The following is a 19,910-nucleotide window of genomic DNA, read 5'->3' on the forward strand; positions in this document are numbered from 1 at the left end:
ACTGCGATCTCGAAGGCACCAGGCGAACCAAATGATCCTCAGATATAGAAAGGCGACGCAGAAAATATCCCACCCCACCCGAGAAAATTAATTCCCGCACATTCTGACCTGGAAACACGTTGAGATCGGTTTATTATCTATGTTTTGTTAATTTCTAAAGGACCAAGGACTTCGTAACCCTCGCGCATTGAGTTGTGTTAAACCAGCGATTGAAATTAAAAAAGAACATCTTATTACAATCATTAGATAGGACACGATCGCAATGGATAGTGAAATTCTAAGATTTGCAAGCAAAGATCATCAAGTGGCCACTAAAAAATTCTTTTAAAATATTGGTGATGATGTGATGTGAATTGAAGCCACCATCAGCTCAAGATTTTTCCAGTGCATGCAGATAGACTTACAATAAAATAGTTCATCGCGCAACCTTCACTTTATTGCTGTTTTTGTAAGTAAAAGAGGTTGAGCGGACCCGTAATCAGAGACACTTATACGCATGACGCGAGAAAAAAGAATTCCTTCCAACAATAATGTCGCTACGGTTGATAAGACTGAATATGTCATCGAAGTATCTCAACCAGCATTCTGGCAGCAGATGTTTTTCGTCCATTTTTTCTCGATGTTTTTCATGAAGAGTTAATACAAAAATGGTGACAATGGGTTCCACATCGGTTATCCTTTCATTTGTTAGTAGTTGTTTCCAAACTTGAAATAATTCTCTTCCATGCACAGATTGGTGGATTCTTTCACTGGTACGTTTGTAAATAACTGCCCACCCTTAAATATTCAAGGATGACCCCATTCATAGAAGCGTAGCGTGCAGAGTTTCTGTTGTCCCACGGGATTCTATTTTAACTATGATATACGCGATTCAATGCAATACTTAAAAATACTTATAGTTTGAAATTACTTATGGACTTTGCGTTTCGACTTCGTCTCATCAGAATCCAACATTTACTTAGTGACAGGACTAAGCTAGCGCCGGATTGACGCCAACTGCAAAAAACGAACACAATTTGTGCTCCTGACCAAGCCCCTAGACATGCGTGATGTCCCGCAAGAAAAGGAGCTCATTTTTAGCTGATGAGAACTAATAAAATCGAAACATTCGGTTTGGCAAAGCCGATATGAAAATTTGGGTAACCTGGACCCAAAATGCATGGCCCGGAAAAAGCCCCATACTACGGTATCTTAAGGAAACTTGTTTCCATGGAACTCGAACCAAATAAACAAGACAAACGAGGAAAAACAGTAACCAAAAGATTCGCTGGCATGCTTGTATGTATGCTTCGCATTGGATTCATTGATTAAAAATTTCATAGATACATTAAAACCATAGCCAAACGGATGTGGTAGTTATGATGACTAGCTCATGGTTGCTGAAAAAAATTCAAAATAATAAACTCCTAGGTTTGTCCCGGTCATTAATAATAATGTTCTCAAATGTGTTTAACTTCTCGATGATAAAAACAGACAAGATTTCAAAAACTAATAATTCTACTTGTTTAATCGAAAAATATTCTCCATATTTCATTTGGGATGCCTAGGTTTAACCGTCTTCACTCATGAATTACCCAACTTACTTTTGTTTTATTCATCGCAACCAATACAAATTAAAGCAAACAACCATAGACACCAGGCAAACTCAGTCGGCCTCACGAAACTATCAGTTTGTCAGTCAGTCAGTCAGTATCCACCTCAGCTCGGATCCGAGAAGGCCACGCCCAGCAGTACTCTACCCCAGTGGTATACTGCTCCTCACATTGCACTAAGCAAGCTTTGAATTCGATCCTGAATAAACAGAAAGGTGAAAATCGTGCACAACTTTCCGGGAACTGGACGTCAAAACATGTGAACAACTTATGGGAATGTGATAGCAGAGAATAAAAAAAAGGTTTTTTGCTAGATGGTGGAACGGAAGTCAAGTCGAAGAGAAAGTTTTCGGTAAATAAACGGAACAGAAAACGTCCGGAGATTGTTTGTTTCATATGTGCACTTGTTTGGTGTGAGGGGGACGCGATGAAGTTGAAGGGTCTGGATTATGCGGAAATTATCGAAAGCTTTACCAATCGCTATGAAACCATCGTTAAGAAGGTACGTGCTTCGTCGAGGTCGGTTGACCTGTCCGGGGTGGAACGAGTTATTGATTCCTTTGTCTATTGGCATTTGTTTCCAAAAGGTACTCGGTACGCCATTTATGAAATCTCAAGTGCTTTTTCAATTAGTTGTATCTATGGTCGGTTCTATTTAGTTGCTTTCTTTGTTGATTATTACGGTGACGGTAAAAGGCTTTCCAATTAATTTCTAGTGCAGATGATTGTAAATAGTTGAAGAACAAAAACAAAATTCATTTGCAATTTTTCGCTCTTTGATTTTTCAGATGCGCTTCCAACAGCGCCAGCAGCAGGAGCGAGACCAGCGCAAGGTGGACATGATATCAACCGGCACCAAAACGGCCACCAGTTCGACAATCACGGCGAATCAACCGGGTGTAAATACCAGTAGCACCCTTCGTTCCACCACCGTCAGCGCCTACTCATCCACGACAGTGACCACTGTTGCTAGCAGCAACACAACTAGCCCCAGCGCCTCCGGACCTACTGATCTCTCGGCAACACTTGGTGCAGGGAAAGTCCGGCAGATGTTTGACGAACGACGGGCCCATCGAGGGGCGGGAATCGATAAGAGTTACCCGTTGCAACCCATCCAGCCGAAAGTGGTTGCCAGCAGCAATAACAGTAACAATAACACCAGCGGCATCAGCAATGGGATGGCCAATGGAAACGGACCGAGATCGGGTGCAGCAGCAGCAGGCGGTTTGAATAACAAAACACGTGTTCCGCCGATTTCGGCGAATACGAGGGCACGTCTTGCGTTACAGGCACGCCAGCAGGAAAACGGAAATGAGGAGGTGAGTTGAGTTTGGAAGAGGCAGCTTAATCGGTTAACATATAGGTCTATAATAACTATAAGGTCAAAGCCAAATTTCTGAAAAAAAACGTCTTTGAACGTTGTCGGAAAAATGTTCACTCATTTCACATTAAATTTCGAACTATAAATATTTGTATATCGTGATATCCAACGATCAATGAAATATGATAAAAATCGCACCCGTATGAATAGGAAAAGGTTAGACCCGTGTCGTTACTTCCAAATGGGAAAAGTTTTGCGATTAATGACACAGTTCATTGAGTGGCGTCATTGGCACCCTCGTTCGGCACGATTTGGAAGGTGTCGCACAAAATCGAAGGGTGTGAGGACGTTTCTTTTATACCCACCCTGTAAATAGTGGTTGGAGTGAGCCAGGAGGCTGATGAAGATATGTGAGGTATCGAACAACAGATTAAGTACACAAGTATTTTTTTTTATCCTGAATACGTTTATTTAGGCCCAAATGCTTTAGCTTAACGAGGCCGATAATTCATTTTTTTTTAATTACATGTCACATGTTAGTGGGGGAAAGGAAAGCCGTATTTAGGGGCGGCTTGCTCCCCTCTTATGTAAGTAAAGGAAAAAGGTAGGAAGTGGGATACATATTGTGTAATTGACATCGTCGTTTGCTGATTGATCATTGTGGCGGATATGCACACTTTGTTGTAGTGTTGTAGTTTCCAGCCTGTAGTCGCAGGGGCGAGGGGAGGGTCGATATTTCGGATAATTATTGGCACTCTGATACTGTCATGATGTTCTCTATATCATCTGCATGTGAGGTATGTCATGATGTTCTGGGTAGACGGTTATCAAGAAGGGTAAGCATCGAAGACTCGTGAAGCAATGCCATATTGTAGATACAGGGATAGGTTGGTGAGATTCTACTGTGAATGAGAGAGGGGAAAATGTATTAAACTTGGACATCAATGGTTTTCAAAAAGATATAGATAAGAAAAATATAGGGGTGGTCACGGCTTGCCAGGACGTCCCGGACTGGCACATAGGATGATCTACCTCGGGCCCGAAGGGAATCTATTAGTTGGGACCTGGCAACACAGTACTCTGCGCACAGCCAAACAACATGCTCGATGTCGTGGTAGCCGTTCTCACAAACACAATGATTACTTTCAGCAAGCCCTATACGACGGAGATGCGCGTCAAACGAGTAATGGTTGGACGTGATCCTTGACATCGTACGAATAAAGTCCCGGTTCACATCCAACCCCTTAAACCAAGCATTCGTTGATACCTTCGGGATAATGGAATGTAGCCACCGTCCCAGATGCCCATTGCTCCATGAGGTTTGCCAACTATCGAGCGTCCTCTGACGAGAGATACTGAAAAATTCGTTGAAGCAAATTGGTCTTTCGTAAGTATCGCCTTCTAATGCGCCCACCTTAGCTAAAGAGTCCGCCTTCTCATTGCCCGCAATAGAACAATGTGACGGGACCCAAACCAAGGTAATCTGGTAAGATTTTTCAGATAAAGCACTCAGATATTCCCGTATTTTCCTCAGGAAATACGGTGAGTGCTTTCCAGGCTTCGCCGCACGGATGGCCTCAATGGAGCTGAGACTATCCGAAACGATGAAGTAATGGTCTGAGGGCAGGGTGTCAATGATCCCGAGAGTATACTGAATGACAGCTAATTCTGCGACGTAAATTGAAGCAGGATCATTGAGTTTGAATGAGGCAGCAAGATTTTCGTTGAAGATACCGAAGCCTGTGGACCCGTTGAGAATTGATCCGTCAGTGTAGAACATTTTGGCGCAGTCGACTTGATGGTATTTGTTATAGAAAATATTTGGGACCACTTGTGGGCGAATATGATCCGGAATTCCACAAATCTCTTCCTTCATGGATGTATCGAAAAATACAGTGTGATCAGAAGTATCTAAGAGATGAGCACGGTTGACGTTATACGTAGATGAATTGATGTTCTGTGCCATGTAATCGAAGTACAAGGACATGAATCGGGTCTGAGAATTAAGCTCGACAAGCCTTTCGCAATTTGCAATCACCAATGGGTTCAGAATATCGCATCGAATGAGTAATCGATATGAGATGTCCCAAAATCGATTTTTCAGAGGAAGAACGCCCGCCAGCACTTCGAGACTCATCGTATGGGTCGAGTGCATGCAACCCAAGGCAATACGCAAGCAACAATACTGGATTCGCTCCAGTTTGATGAAATGTATGTTCGCAGCGGAGCGAAAGCAGAAACATCCGTACTCCAACACTGATAATATCGTTGTTTGGTACAGCCTGATTAGGTCTCCTGGATGGGCACCCCACCATGTTCCAGTTATTGTACGGAAAAAGTTGATCCTTTGTTGGCACTTCTGTTTCAGATACCTAATGTGACATCCCCAGGTACCTTTAGAGTCGAACCATACCCCGAGATATTTGAATGTTGAAGCCTGAGCAATAGTTTGATCCATTAATTGAAGCTGTAGTTGCGCTGGTTCACGCTTTCTAGAAAATACGACTAGCTCAGTTTTCTCCGTGGAGAACTCGATACCCAGCTGGAGAGCCCAAGCAGACAAATTGTCCAAGGTATCTTGTAGTGGTCCTTGCAAGTCGACGGCTTTAGGACCTGTAATAGAGACCACACCGTCATCTGCAAGCTGCCTTAGCGTGCAGGAATTGACAAGACATTCGTCAATGTCATTCACGTAAAAATTGTAGAGGAGAGGGCTTAGACATGAGCCCTGGGGAAGGCCCATGTAGCTAAATCGTGATGTCGATAAATCGCCATGCGAGAAATGCATTTGTTTTTCAGACAACAGGTTTAGCAAAAAGTTATTTAAAATTGGCGAAAGACCATGCTGGTGCAACTTCTCATAAAGAATGTTGATCGAAACTGAATCGAAAGCCCCCTTAATATCCAAGAATACTGATGCCATCTGCTCTTTGTTAGCATATGCCATTTGAATTTCTGTTGAGAGCAACGCAAGGCAATCGTTCGTCCCTTTGCCTTTGCGGAAGCCAAATTGTGTATCTGACAGTAAGCCATTTGTTTCGACCCAATTATCGAGGCGAAACAAGATCATTTTTTCGAATAACTTCCGGATACAGGACAGCATTGCAATCGGACGATACGAATTGTGGTCGGAGGCTGGTTTTTGGATGGCGATGACCCTCACCTGTCTCCAGTCATGTGGGACAATGTTACCCTCAAGAAACCTATTAAATAAATTCAACAAGCGTCTTTTGGCAGAGTCTGGCAGATTCTTCAACAAGTTGAATTTGATTCTATCTGGCCCCGGGGCTTTATTGTTACATGATAAGAGAGCAAGTGAGAACTCCACCATCGTAAACGGTGTTTCGTTCGCGGTATTGTAAGGCGACGCGGCGCGGTAGATTTTCTGTGCCGGGGCGGAATCCGGACAAACCTTCTTGGCGAAATCGAATATCCAACGGTTTGAATATTCCACGCTCTCGTTAGTACTGTTTCGGTTTCGCATACGTCGGGCCGTGCCCCAAAGAGTGCTCATCGATGTTTCTCTTGTTAACCCGTCGACAAACCGGCGCCAGTAACTGCGTTTCTTAGCTTTCATTAAATTTTTCATTCGCTTTTCTAATATCGCGTACACTCGATAACTAGCAACTAACCCGTCGTTCCGGAAGGTTTTATACGCGGCAGCTTTCTCCGCGTACACGTTTGAGCACTCTTTGTCCCACCACGGGTTGGGAGAACGTTTTTGGGTGTTCACGTCGGGTACTCGTTTCGTCTGAGTTTGAATCGCGCTATCGAGAATCGAGTTGGACAAAAACTTATATTCTTCCTCCGGGGGAAGTACCTGTGTTGAATCGATAGTTTTGGATATCGCAGCAGCGTAGCTCTTCCAATCAATGTTTCGTGTGAGGTCATAGGGAACATTGATTGGTGCCGATGGTCTTGAACACAAGTAATATTATTGACAGGTAGGCCATTCTCCTTAAAGGAATGGTGATGAGATTACGAGCAGATGTAGGATGTTAGGTTAGCTTTGTCGGTTGACCTTCAAGATAACTATGTATGTGCATACCTTTTCAGTATTTTGTTTCAGCAAAATATGTTATTGAAACCGGTTCGGCAAAACATTATAAGCTCTTTCAATTCCGTAGTAATTATCATTTAAAGATGCAAAACTTCTTCGTAGTTTGAGCTTGATTATTACGCATAAACTATTCATTACAATTGCATTTTTTTTCAGATTCCCAAAAATACCACCTTTGACGACAACGAGAACTTACTGGAGGATGAGAAGTTTCCAGGTAATATCGTAAATTTGATTAGTTGCTTGGTCCGTCGCCTACTTGTGTCGAAGCAGTAAAAAACAAATCAATATAACATCTAATGTCAGTCTACCAATATCGATCAGCATGTTCCCCCTTCATTGAAGCCTATAAATTCATCCATGCATTATGTCGCAATCATTCCCATTCCCTCAACCAATGGGACCACACAAAAATATTGGCCTGAACCCTTCCTTCATTCAATATCGAATGGAAGCAGGTACGTTGAAATATTGCCTGAGCAGCTTTCAAATCAAATTTTCATCCAAAGTCCCCCTTTTTTGACGAATGTGTAATGGAGAATTTCCCATCGCTGCCATCACCTCAACTACCTCCGGGCCTAAATTCGAGGAAAAGGAACAATTCGAGACAATCCAAGCAGGCTTCTGATCGAGGGAAAATTTGTGTATGTAAAGTGCTGCACGGAAAGGCGTTGATTGTTTTTTAGCTATTTGTTTGACAGTGTTCACAAATAATATATATTCCACGTTGAAAAAAAAAATGGTAAAAATTGCAGGTTGCAGTTCCAGATGGCAAAACTCTGTTTTTTAAATGATCATTCGGATTTAGGCTGTGTTGCTTTTTTACTGTTTAGCGGAAACCAGTTTTGAAACCTTTGTTTCAAAACTGGCCCTTTGGTCACTAGTTTCCACAAAAAAAATAAATTTTTTGTTAGTATTCAACGTTTCGAAGAAAGCTTCATTTGATCTACGGAGCAACAATCGGTACTTTTCTATATCAAAGAATCGTCTCCAGTTGATTCGGTCCAAACACTTAGAGCAGGCAGACTCCTCAAGTCTCCTTTCAACTTGATTAATCTGTCTTGCTCACTGCGTACATGTCCTCGTTTAAGTTGTTGAAATAGTTTTGAGATCCATTTTATCGAGTTAAAAATTTGTGCTGTGCGACTGATGGGTGGTTCTTTTCGCAATTCGTGGCTCGTTCGGCGTCTTCCGACTACACCCGGTCGTCGATGGTTTGCAACACCTTCCGCTCGAAAACACCAAGGGTGCGTTAGTTATACACCAACCTAGTTCAGATTTCATGGCTCTAGAGAACACCCGGAATCACGAACGTTTTGTGGGAGATTCGCTTCGTGTGGTAGCTTACTTTGTTCGACCAAAGGCTTCTTGTTCGAAGGCAAGATTACCTGCCAGAATACGTTTCGGAACTTTTATCGACCATCTCGGTGCCGTCATCATCAAAGGACATTTCCATTGCTATAGTGAATTTCTTAGATTCTCCTTTTGTCTCCCACACCTTCTCACAGTTACGTGCCCTAGTATCAACGCCATCGGTAAATTCGAAAAACGGATCAGTTGTCCGGAAAATCGAGCTACTTGTATCTTCTTTTCATCACTTCCAAAACGATGTGTAATGATACCTTGCCGTAACCTATACTGAAATTCAAAAGGACTCGTAGGGGTGTCCATTATGCTCGGACGGAGAACCTGACTTGATCCACCTTTGCTCAAATTTATTGTGTCAGTTTATTCGGGAACCTATTTTCGTGCCTGATATGCCATAGTTGATCTTGAACAAGAGCTTGCGGCTTTGAAATCAAAGACGATGTATTCTGTAGGACCTGTCGAATGGCGAATATTATTAAAATCTGCCAAATATTGCCATAGTCTAGTCTACACATCCACAGCCAATACATGTAGAGATCCTGGAGAATTGCACACGTTTGCCTCCAATTTTCCTAGTCAGTATTAATGTTGGTGACACATATAGTATGTGACACAATCATTAAAAACGGCCATATTTAAACAACGAATCATTTTGAACCTTGAATAAGGAAGAAACGTGGACAACCGTACCGACCGTTTCAATTTGACAAAGGTTTGATAAATCGTTGGGAGCGACTTGACAAAGAGGGTTAATGTCACTTCTTTGGTCCTAAGTTCTTAGGATGGGTCAGACATATTAAGCCCTATCCTGGCTAATGAACCTAGGTTAAAGTGCCTGTACTTGCTCTCTGAAACAATGATAGAGAAAATTGGCGAAAACTGTTAATCAGTACTAAATATAAAACATAAATTAAAATCCAACGAAAACGCTTCCATAAAAACAAATCGATGTCGAAATGGTCGGTGTTAAGTCCTACCGGACTAAGTGACATCTCATCAATTTCGAGAAAAACGACATCCTTCCCATTATATTTCCATTTTTTTTGCCATAGTTCAGGCTAATTGAAACATATTACAATTCAGTCTAATGTAACTGAGGAAATTATTAGTCTTAGACTTAGTACGATCTGATTTAACACCTGCCAAATATAAGATTTAAAACTAGGAATTATAATTTTTAAAACAATAAAAAACGGCTGATGTACTCCCAGTTCCGCACATCCAATAAAGTTTAAAAAAATCTTAGAAGATTGGAGAAAAACCTGAATATCATGGCGAAGCGCATCCAACCTTACCAGGAAGGCCGCTTTACCTCTTCGTCAATCCTCGGTCCACAACCGACAGCGCTATAAAGACGCTTGCTTCAGCCACAAAAACAGTACAATGTTAAAACTAGTTGTAGTACGGAAATATACACCCAGGCTCTTGTGAGCAAATCTGGAGAAAATTTAGATTAGACCGCAAGCAACATCGAGAGCCTGTTTACACTTCCTCTCGATTATTACGACGTAACTATAGCACTTTGCATTAATCCGAGGACATATCGGCAGCCGACGGTTTTAAGTATAATGTGGTGCCCTAGTATCAACGTAATCGGTAAAGTCGAAAAACTGAATAGATTTCCAGCAAATCGAACTACTCGTAGCTTCTTATCATCACTTCCAAAACGATGTTGAACAGTAGACAAAATCACTTCGCAACAACCTATTCTGATTTGAAAGGACTCGAGAGTGTCCGTGATACTCGGACGTAGAACCTGACTTGATACAATATTACATTACGCACATTTCTCGCTGCAACAATTTTAAGTCTTTGGCGATATTCAAATAATTTGAAATCCCGCAAAATGTCTTACAAAAATATTCGCCGGCTGAAGATATTCAATTATTTTCGACTATAATCTATTAAGACTTCGTCACCGAGAGTGTTCCTTGAACGATCTTGATCTCGGTCCTCAGCTCGCTTCCAACCAAAACGATGTAGTTATGGTCGAGAGTATAGAGGAAAGCGAACTGTGAAACTTCTAGAAATCCAGAATAGTATGATATTCCATGCAGTGTAAAGCATTCTCTTCTTATTCACAGCATTACCTTCGCGACTCTCTTTGTCTATCCTATCCTGAACTGATTTTGTAGTTTGGTTCAAGTGGTATGACCTTAATAGACACGCACCTTTCGAATTGTACCGATTCCTGAGAGCACTTGAACATTATTTGCGCTGCAACTTTTTTTCTTCTATTGATTATTTTATCTTCACTGAAACCAAAAAACAGAACCCTTTTGAGTAAAAAGATATTGAAAAAATATGCATACCTCAATTTGAAAAATTACTGCCTTCATTTGAAGCCAATAAAAAAATAATTTTCAGAAATGGATTATTGTTGACATAAAAAACGCCGGATAGCGACTTTCCGTGTATGTGTTCCCTCTTCCGTTCGTGAGCCTGGCAATCAATACCGACTGGAGTGGGGCGTGTAATGAATTCTAATTTCTTTATGGATCTGTTCCCGGTCCCCTACGATGCTCAATCGAATGCAGTACCAACGTCGCGATATATAGTAACATTTGGTAAGCAGCCAGTAAAAAAATTGAGTGTTCACCAGCTGTCCCAAAACGAAACCGATCGGTAATGTTCGGCTTTTATCTATACACTACCAATACCGGACCTGTAGGGTGAGGAACTTTTATGGATTTATGATTGGATTCGCCCCCTGATTGCTTATGACAATTCGTGTTCGATTTGAATGATTGTTGTCCCCAACTAATGATACTGATTAATGGGCGGGTAGAACTTTGCTAAGCATTGATTTTGGTCGGTTTGAACGAAGACTATATCATGAAAACATATCTTTCCCTCCCTCATACAATTCGGAAACGACAATAATATAAAAGTAGCCGATGCTGCTGTTACTGTCTGGACACAGTTGACAGTTCTTCGGTTGATAACCGACTCACCTGTTGAATTAAATTGGTTGGGTTAGGCTTGACAGAGTCCAATATCTCTTATTTAGATTGTTTCAGGTTCCCAGTGGGTATCGAATGATTTTATAAACCGTAGAAAATTAAATACCTCGACTTACCCTGGCACTTCGTGGAATGCTGGATTTCCTCGATCAACTCCTATAGCTGATACCGTCCGGAAACGCAGGCGAACACCACCGCTTAGAAGATGGTGATATTTCAGAAACTAATTTGAATAACACCCTTTTTCTATAATTAAATTACTGCTTTTCTACCGAATTTGGACTTTAATTTTGATTTCAATACACACTTTTTTCGTTCCAAATGAAGCTTTGGGCGATAATGATCAGGAAACTTATCACCGCAAACTTCCAGCATGTCACTTTCCTTTTGCATTGCTCCCAAGCATATGCACAAATAAAGATTAAGCAAGAAACACTAAAAAATGAACTAGGGCGATCGCTTCTCTTTTAAGAGCCAACTTTTGATTGACACATTTCTTGACACATACATTTTCTTCGGCTGAGAAAAGATTAAGCTCCCTTACCGCTGGAAATAGAAAAAAGCGATTATGGAGTATAAAATGCCGATCGTGCACATTTAGAATCACTTATATAAAAAATTCAACCCTCGACAATCAAGCGCCTGTTGAAACGAAGGCTCTATTCTTTTTAACAAATCCGGGAGTTTCCCTTTTGTACATTTATATTTTTTGCGATGCAAGTTATCATGGACCCTACATACACAGTCGTCACCTAGTGACTAGAAGAAAAACTGCTTCTAGTCACTAGGTGACGAGACTGTGAGATTGGGGCCGCCATTAGTTTCGAAAATTGTGAGCAAAAAAACAAATATCAGAACTCACCTTAGCACTTCCTCGATGCGCTCTGGCCACTTCTACGCTGCAAACACACCGTCATTTCGAAGATGCTGATATTACAAACTACACTACCTTTTCGCGATTGAACCCTTCAACCCTCAACTCGAAATTAAAATTTCACTTTTTTTCGCTCAAAACTAACTTTTCGGCGAAGACCAGGGAACAAATTTATCGCCTAAAACTTACAGCATGCCACTTTCCCTGCACCAATTTCCGTGGTCGATCATCAAACACTATCAAAGTTGTCGGAGACAACTTTTGATCGACACTCATTTTTTCGTGAGGGGGATAAGAATAATCCCCCCTCACCCACCACTATCAGCATGCCACTTTCTCTTCTGCAATGCTTCCAACTATATGCACTAATATTGGCTATCGATCAACCAACACAAATTAAACTTGCAGCGCTATAGTTGCCAAAAGGCAACTTTCCATTGAGATATTTCTCAAGATATTCACTCCTATTGCCGGAGTGGGAAGATTATTCTCCCGCTCCACTGAAAACAAAAAAAGAACGCCAATAAATTCACACGCGGCGACTAACGAGGAAAATCCGGCGACCGCGCACGTTCAACGTCGCTGAAAACGAAAATTCAACCGGGCGCTGCGACAAACGCGAACAAAATGACGTTATGACGCTCGTTACGAAATCGGAATTATTTTCCGACTTCACCGCAAAAAAATCGCTGGGTTGATGCTGGTAATTTCAACACCAGCAGTCACAAACGATCGCGACACTTTTTTCTTCAATTTTCACTTCGATCCCCGACGAAAAACCGCAAACCGACGGGAGGAAAACGAAAAGTAAACCGATCGAACCGAGTGACGCGTCTCAACTGACGCCGATCACGATTGAACATGTTTAGCAAAGCTGTGTTGTTGCACTCGAGCAACCGTGATGCTTACTTTGATTGTGACGTTGGTGAAGATCTAGATCAGTTTGAACGTTGTCTGTCGGCACAGGTCGACTCAAAGGTGGCGCAATGGTGAGTGTTGAAAGTTGAATGTACTGGAATTCACCACACTGTCGAAAGTTTGCATTTTTTTTGTTCATCAAGAAAATATCAATTGTGGAAGGGAAATCCCATCGGACGTAAAGTGAGAAATTTAATAACGTCATAAATAAGTAGTGGCTTTAAATTTATACTGAAATTAATGTTGTATTTATAATATCATATATATAATAGCGGCATCAAAACAATTAAATTTCGTCTGAATTATCGCACATAATTTTGGCGTTGAGAAAATAGGCCTTGCTATAGTGGATTCACTCAAATCGGTTCTCGTGTAAGAAAACTGCGAATCTTCCGTGAATTCATATATTATCCTAAAAAAAATAGAATTAACCCGCCTCTCCAAATGCCATTCCAGACACCATCTCGTTGGACGATGATTCCTCCTTCGCCACCCTTTCCAGCGGACATCAGATCACCCGAAAGCTTCCGAATGTTGGCAAATCGAACGTGGCGGTTTCACAACCGAACGTCAACAGCCTTAAGCTGAAACCTGTTCCGGGTCGTGCACCGACTGGGGCTGGTATAAAACCGGCTAGTACACCGAAACTGGTTCCGAAAAAAACCTGTCCCGCAGCATCGGTACCACCGTCATCATCGAGCCCCTCGCCAACCGGTTCACGTAGTTCACAACCCAGCTCCGCCAAAGTAGGCTTTGTCACAAAACCATTTCTGCATGGCAACTGTCAGTTTCATATTTCAATATCTTTCATCTCGTTGCAGTCCTCCACTTCGAGAGCATCGACGTCGGGAAAAACGGCAGCGATGGCCCTCTCCAGACGAAAACCATCAACGGCATCCTCGACTCTCTCAGCCACCGGATCGCTGACCCCATCGGCTGCTGGCTTTTCCATCGATGGCCCAACACCGGTGGGATTGACACGGTGCAGCATCTGCAATCGGAACTTTGCAGACGAACGGATTGCGAAACATCGGGAAATTTGCATGAAGACCAAGAGCAAAAAACGAAAGGTATTCGATACGACCAAACAGCGCGTCGCCGGTACGGAAGCGGAAAAGTATCTTGGCAAAAAGAAACCGGGTGCGGGCGGCAGTAAAAAATCGATTTCAGCACCGGCTGGTGTTGGACCGACTGCCGGCGGTTCCGAACGGCGAAAGAGTGACTGGCGCCGGAAGCACGAGGAATTTATCCAGGCAATCCGGGCGGCTAAGGAAATGCAAGCTCATCTGGCCAGAGGAGGAAAGTTGTCGGATTTACCGCCGCCGCCACCCTCCGAGAACCCCGACTATATCCAGTGTCCGCACTGTTCTCGTCGGTTCAATCAGACTGCCGCCGAACGACACATTCCCAAGTGTGCAAACATGTTGCACAACAAACCGAAACCGAACCAGCCCAAGGGGAAGCGATTTTAAGCGGAATCGAAGTTTTATTTGTTATTCGATGTTTGGCCGATGAAACTTGTTTTAATATATTTTGTGTACTGTTTTAATGGGTCAGAGAGATGTTGAGCTAAACTCGATATAAATTATTAACTTATTGTAATGCTCGCATTTTTTCAATAAAAATCAAAAATAATCAAGTTTAACATTTGATACGAGAAGTTAGGGCTTTTTAACGGCCTTTGCCGCTTTCCTAAACCACTTTGCAACTGCATGATTAAGCTTTTGAAAACAAATTTGATACGATACATTCGTTTGTGGCTGTGCTGTATTCGGAAAAGAAATGACTAGAAATATATATGTATATGAAAGCATAGTTCCTTTTTGCAAATATCCGAAATTAACAAAAAAACACTTCATTGATTATCTTTTATGGATGATTTATTACAAAGAAACAATACTAATCGGAAATCTCTTCCACCTTATCGTCCCCGGTCAGTGTGGCAATCATCTGCTTGACGGCATCGGCCGCCGACAGCATTTCCAGACCCTCCAGAATGTACGCAAGCTGATCCAGGCTGGCATCCATGTCGTCCTCGAACCAAACCTGCAACAGATGGCGGCACTGGTCCGCAACGGTGGCGTTCTCCGACTCACAGTACTGTATCTCGTCCGTGCCGTAACCCAGTTTGGTGGCAAGCTTTTTCCAATCCTTACCGATACTGGGCGCCAGCTCAGCCATCTGATCCAGGGTTACCGTTATTGTTTTATGGGTGTTTTTGTCCTCCGGTGTAAGCTGTTCCGTTTTTAGCAACTCCGAATCCATCTGAATAAAAAAAAATATTACAATCTTACATTACATCGTCAAGAAAAAAACTAACCTGATCCGTTTCCTCCTCCGCTCCGAAACCTTCCCCTTCCGTTTCAACCTGTTCGCTCTGCATCGGTGCATCCTCCTGCACCACTTCCTGCTTGACATCGATCTTGTCCTTCTGGATCTTCTTTCGCACACTCTCCAGATAGTCGGCCACCTTATACGAGGGGCTGTTAAATAGTGTAAAGAAATGCGGTGACTGTCGAGCCAACAGTCTCAATGCCCGCCACTCAACCGATGGATCGTGCTTTTCCTTCGATCCATCCAAATAGGCTTCCAGTGAGGGCAAAAAGTTACGATCCTCTCCCTTACAGGCCTGCAAATTGTCCGGACAGGTGTTCCACAGTCGCGTCAGCTCCGGGTTACCCATGAAAAATTTTCCCTGCCTAGTAGAATCTTGAATCAAATCTCCCAGTGCTCGTCGGGGACGTTTCATCGCTACGCGTACCGGAACCGGAGGTTCTTCCCCACTTGAGCTACTCGATGCCGGAACAGCTACTGTCGAACTATTCAGATTCCCTGCATCCGGTCGTTTAAACTCCTTGCAGCCCTCATTCTTCCAGCTGTTCCATAATTCCTCCCGACTAAGCATGTGCCGTACGGAATCAGCAAATTTTCGTCCGTTCGGAGGCGACTCTTCAATCAATTTATAAACTTTTATCTCCGTTTCCTTCAACCAATCCACCTGAGCAGGAGTCAGACAATGATTATCCGCTTTAAATTTAACCGTCGAGTTAAGATACTGAAACAGAATCAGCAACTGCACCAGTACCGATCGTCGAAAATTCGAATCCGATAATTGCAGCGAAAGTAATTTTGGATTCGTGAGAAACTTTGCGAAGAAGTGACCGGTTTCTCGTATTTGCTCTTCTAATGGAATTTCCATCGGAGTTGGGACGGATTTACTAGCGCTACTTCCGCTATTGGATTGTGATCGTGGTTCCTCAAGCTTAAAACTACTGAACGCCGACATCACACTTCCGGCGTGCTGCAAAAAAGACGAACAATTCAAACAAAATCCTCCTCAAATGGAAAAAAAACAAACTCACCGCAGCAAACATCTTCCACTGCACCTTATTATAGCATTGGTTCGGGTTCCGAAAGAAATCCTGCAGCGCCCAAAACTTACAGTACAAATTATAGTCGATCTTCAGCTGACTTCCAGCACCATTTTCCTCCGAGCTACCCAGTTGATCACCCATTTCGCTGCCCTCCACCCCATACTCGGTAATGTTCTCCAAATTAAACTCGGAAATAATATTCAACCCGGATCGCTCGCTGAACGGGAAAAACTTCGCCAGAAATAGCAAAATCCTCCCGCAAAAAACCGTATTCTGTGAGCGTGAAAGGCGCCGCAACAAATCGTTACACATCCGCAGCAGATTGTGCTTGCAGGCGGCAAAAAAGAATTCCTCCTTCCAGATTGCCACATTATTCTCGACGTAAATGAAAATTTGCTCGCACTTGTCCAGCGTGACCGCATCGAAGATATCGCCCAGCAGAACCACCGGGATGGTCGGGGAAGTCATCTCCTGCCGGCAGGCAGCTACGGCAAAATTGATGAAATCTTCGATCGCTGGGATGTCACCCGTTTTCGTCAACAGCAGATCCCGGAAGGCTTGGTGCAGAGCTGCCTTCCGGTCGTTATCGCTGGAACCGGCTTGCGCTTCGTATTCGCTTTTCAGCTGTTCGATGTTGCCGGTTTTGAAGGATTTGTTTACGGTTTCCTGAAACACGAGTTTGTAACTTAATATTGAATCAAAAAACGACAAAATCGTACCGGTATCTTACCGTGAATGTTTTCAAAAGCGTTAGGAAGTTTGACGAAGTCATTTTTGTACTTTTTGACGAAGAAAATCGCGGAAATTCGAACTCTTTCTACGACAAAAACTGAACGCAAACTTTTTGTTGGTGGTTTTCAGATGTACACAAACGACTGTCGAATGAAAAAGATACGACGTGAAGTTAGCCCACACTCCCTTTGGGATAGTGATGGATAATAAAAGCGTATTTTACACTCTCATCCGAAACTACCCAAAAGCTAAATATGACAATGTAAAGCTTTAAAATGAGTAGAAAATGAAATCTAAATTTTCTTTGAAAGGTGGAAATTTTGTGAAAAATGTTTGATCAAGGCTTACATATATTTTATGGAATGCCCACTCTTATTCTTTAAACATTTTACATCTACCATCGATCGTTCCTCGCTTCTGCTAGTCGATACTCGAATGGCCAGAATATTCCTATGCTCCGAAGGGAAGTTCCTGTAAACAGGCACCTAATTATTTACCATAGATTGGTTGGTGCCAAAGCAAAAAAATCAACTTTGAACGCCCTCCCTATGTTTTTAATGCCCTGCTTCCCTATATATTTTTTAATGCCATACATGCACGAGTCTGCTCCAAAATTACTATTTTTGAATGAAAATTGTCAATGGATGTTTTGTACATTGACAAAACTCGAAAATGACAATTCTTTCCAGCACGATTTTTTTGCAATTCGGACCTCTCCACAATGATTTAGAGTAAGAGAGTCATAGCTTCCAACGAAAACATAATTTTATTCTCGGAAAAACCTTACCAGGTTCTCCATAGGAGGCGAAAAAGTTACTAGGCTTTGCTCTTCAAAAACACCAACTCGTTTTTTTTTGTCACTAACACTTTCCAAAAAGCCCGATATATTCTTTCCCGTATCCGGAGAGTTTCGTGATCTCATGAAGGTTTTCCTTGACTTAGGAGGAATGAGAAACGATGTTGCGGTGGCCACGGTGCTCAACAAATCACTTTTCGGAACCGCACACATTTCAGTATGTAGCTCTGCAAATTAGGTTAGAAATCACTATGTCTTACACCATTTTCGGAAGATATTTACTCACCGTCTTTCGTAAGCAATTATCAACAAATTAAAAGGTGATATTTTGTTTTTTATTTTTTTTTACATTTTAACGACATTCAATTAGCCAGAGATTGCTTTGTAGGGAAAGTTATGAAAGAGCCATAGTACTCAAGGGAGAGCAAGGATTTGAAGCATACAGATCGGAAAAACTAGAAGTGGCAGGGTCATTAGAACAGGTTTGAAACCTTACGGGCTTAACTTTTGTCTTCTGCTGATGGGGGTAGAGCTTAGGCAACATAACTACGAATCACTCAAGTCTACAACCATGTCTCCTGGTGAAGACGTTTAAAAGTTATTTCTCACCAAAGTTTACAGAAAATATATCCACTATGACAGAACAAAATAAAATCGGCAACACTAGAGCTATCTGTCAACGTTTTCAACGTCGCCAGTAGATTCGATTTGGGAGGAGAATCGGCGATATCAATTGTTTTACATATAGAAATGCACCATATGTTTTTTCACATAAAAGCCATATGGAAAGTTCACACTTTACAACTCCGTAACATTCAATAGAAAAACATGTCGTAATCATGTGGTAGTTGCATGAATATATTCGCATTTAATGTAATGTTTTAAATTATGTATAATTTGAAACATCCAGTCTTCCCAAATGAACATCGCACACAATGTTCGCTCTGGTTATGTGCTCTATTAAATTAAACCCACATTTTGTGTATGAACTCGAACACGCTATTTCATAGCAAAATACGAGCATATGTTTACCTGCACAACGAACCCCATGTACGTACACGATGTGCGTACACCTGGCGGACACACCGGCTTTTACCAGTATAGTAACAATTAGTTGACTGGAAAGTTTTTAAGTATTAAATTTAACGAATTGCTACTAGGAAGGTTTAAGCAACGTTGGTTTAAGTATTTAAGACAGCAGTACACTGTGTCAAATATTTGACAAAGTAGTTTGAAATTTGTCTATCTTCGACGAAAACCAGTTTTTGCTACTAGGGTTAACGTCCTTGACAGTAAACCACAGACTAACAGACACAACACTCAAAAACAAAACTTCGTCCGCTTTAACGGTCATTTCAAATATATTTGTAGTTTGGACTGTGGCCACATTTGAAATTATGGCGCCACTGACATATGAACAAGCCTAAGGGGGATAGACCACTAGTGAATTTTTTTCCCAAATCTGAGGGGTAACCAACCAGTAAATGAATGTTTGGGACCGTCAATAAAAGGTGGAGCTAGTGTTCTGAGAAAATTGTCGGATCGATGTTTTTTGAAAGAATTTCCTCATAGTGTTATGTCTGTTAGTCTGTGAGTAAACCTAGCAATACTCAAATCCTTAAATTGAATGTTTAACCATTAAAAATGTTTGGCAACGTATAGGCAGTCTCCACCACATCTGGAAAATACTGAAAATGGCTAGTACCTAGTACCTGGCTTAATTATCCCGATTGCGGGTCAGCAATAAAACAATGTTTCAGTTAGAAATTGATTGCTCTATCGACTTCTAACGAGTCAACATCACTACCCTATATTTGGATGATAGCAAACATTCTAACGGCAGACATGATTTAAATGAAATGTATCATTAGTTTAGGTTAGGTTAAAGCTGCATAAATGTCAAAACATCCAG

The 19,910-nt window shown here is 41.9% G+C and overlaps 2 protein-coding genes across 8 annotated transcripts in view; one reads left to right on the top strand and one right to left on the bottom strand.

The window, feature by feature from the left end:
• Positions 1-14,911, top strand: part of LOC131676615 (mucin-5AC) — a 71,259-nt gene extending 56,348 nt beyond the window's left edge. For 6 of the 7 annotated variants that reach the window (XM_058955786.1, XM_058955789.1, XM_058955790.1 and 3 more), the window contains 4 exons: positions 2,381-2,911; positions 7,130-7,190; positions 13,553-13,842; positions 13,918-14,911. In XM_058955786.1, coding sequence (XP_058811769.1) covers positions 2,381-2,911; positions 7,130-7,190; positions 13,553-13,842; positions 13,918-14,568 — 1,533 coding nt within the window. In that variant the 3' untranslated portion in view covers positions 14,569-14,911. Of the gene's footprint in view, positions 1-1,472; positions 2,095-2,380; positions 2,912-7,129; positions 7,191-13,552; positions 13,843-13,917 lie in introns of those variants that run through there. The other variant, XM_058955785.1, reaches the window with a different exon arrangement.
• A 47-nt stretch (positions 14,912-14,958) lies between these two features.
• LOC131676614 (THO complex subunit 1) lies at positions 14,959-17,340 on the bottom strand. The gene is made up of 4 exons (XM_058955783.1): positions 17,201-17,340; positions 16,459-17,136; positions 15,417-16,397; positions 14,959-15,361 (listed from the first exon to the last, which is right to left on the bottom strand). Exons 1-4 carry the CDS (start codon positions 17,240-17,242, stop codon positions 14,996-14,998), a joined length of 2,067 nt encoding a protein of 688 aa, XP_058811766.1. The 5' UTR covers positions 17,243-17,340; the 3' UTR covers positions 14,959-14,995.
• Between the last annotated feature and the right edge of the window lie 2,570 nt (positions 17,341-19,910).

The sequence above is a fragment of the Topomyia yanbarensis genome, chromosome 1 (genome assembly GCF_030247195.1).
Source record: "Topomyia yanbarensis strain Yona2022 chromosome 1, ASM3024719v1, whole genome shotgun sequence".
In the NCBI taxonomy this organism is placed as follows: Eukaryota; Metazoa; Arthropoda; class Insecta; order Diptera; family Culicidae; genus Topomyia; species Topomyia yanbarensis.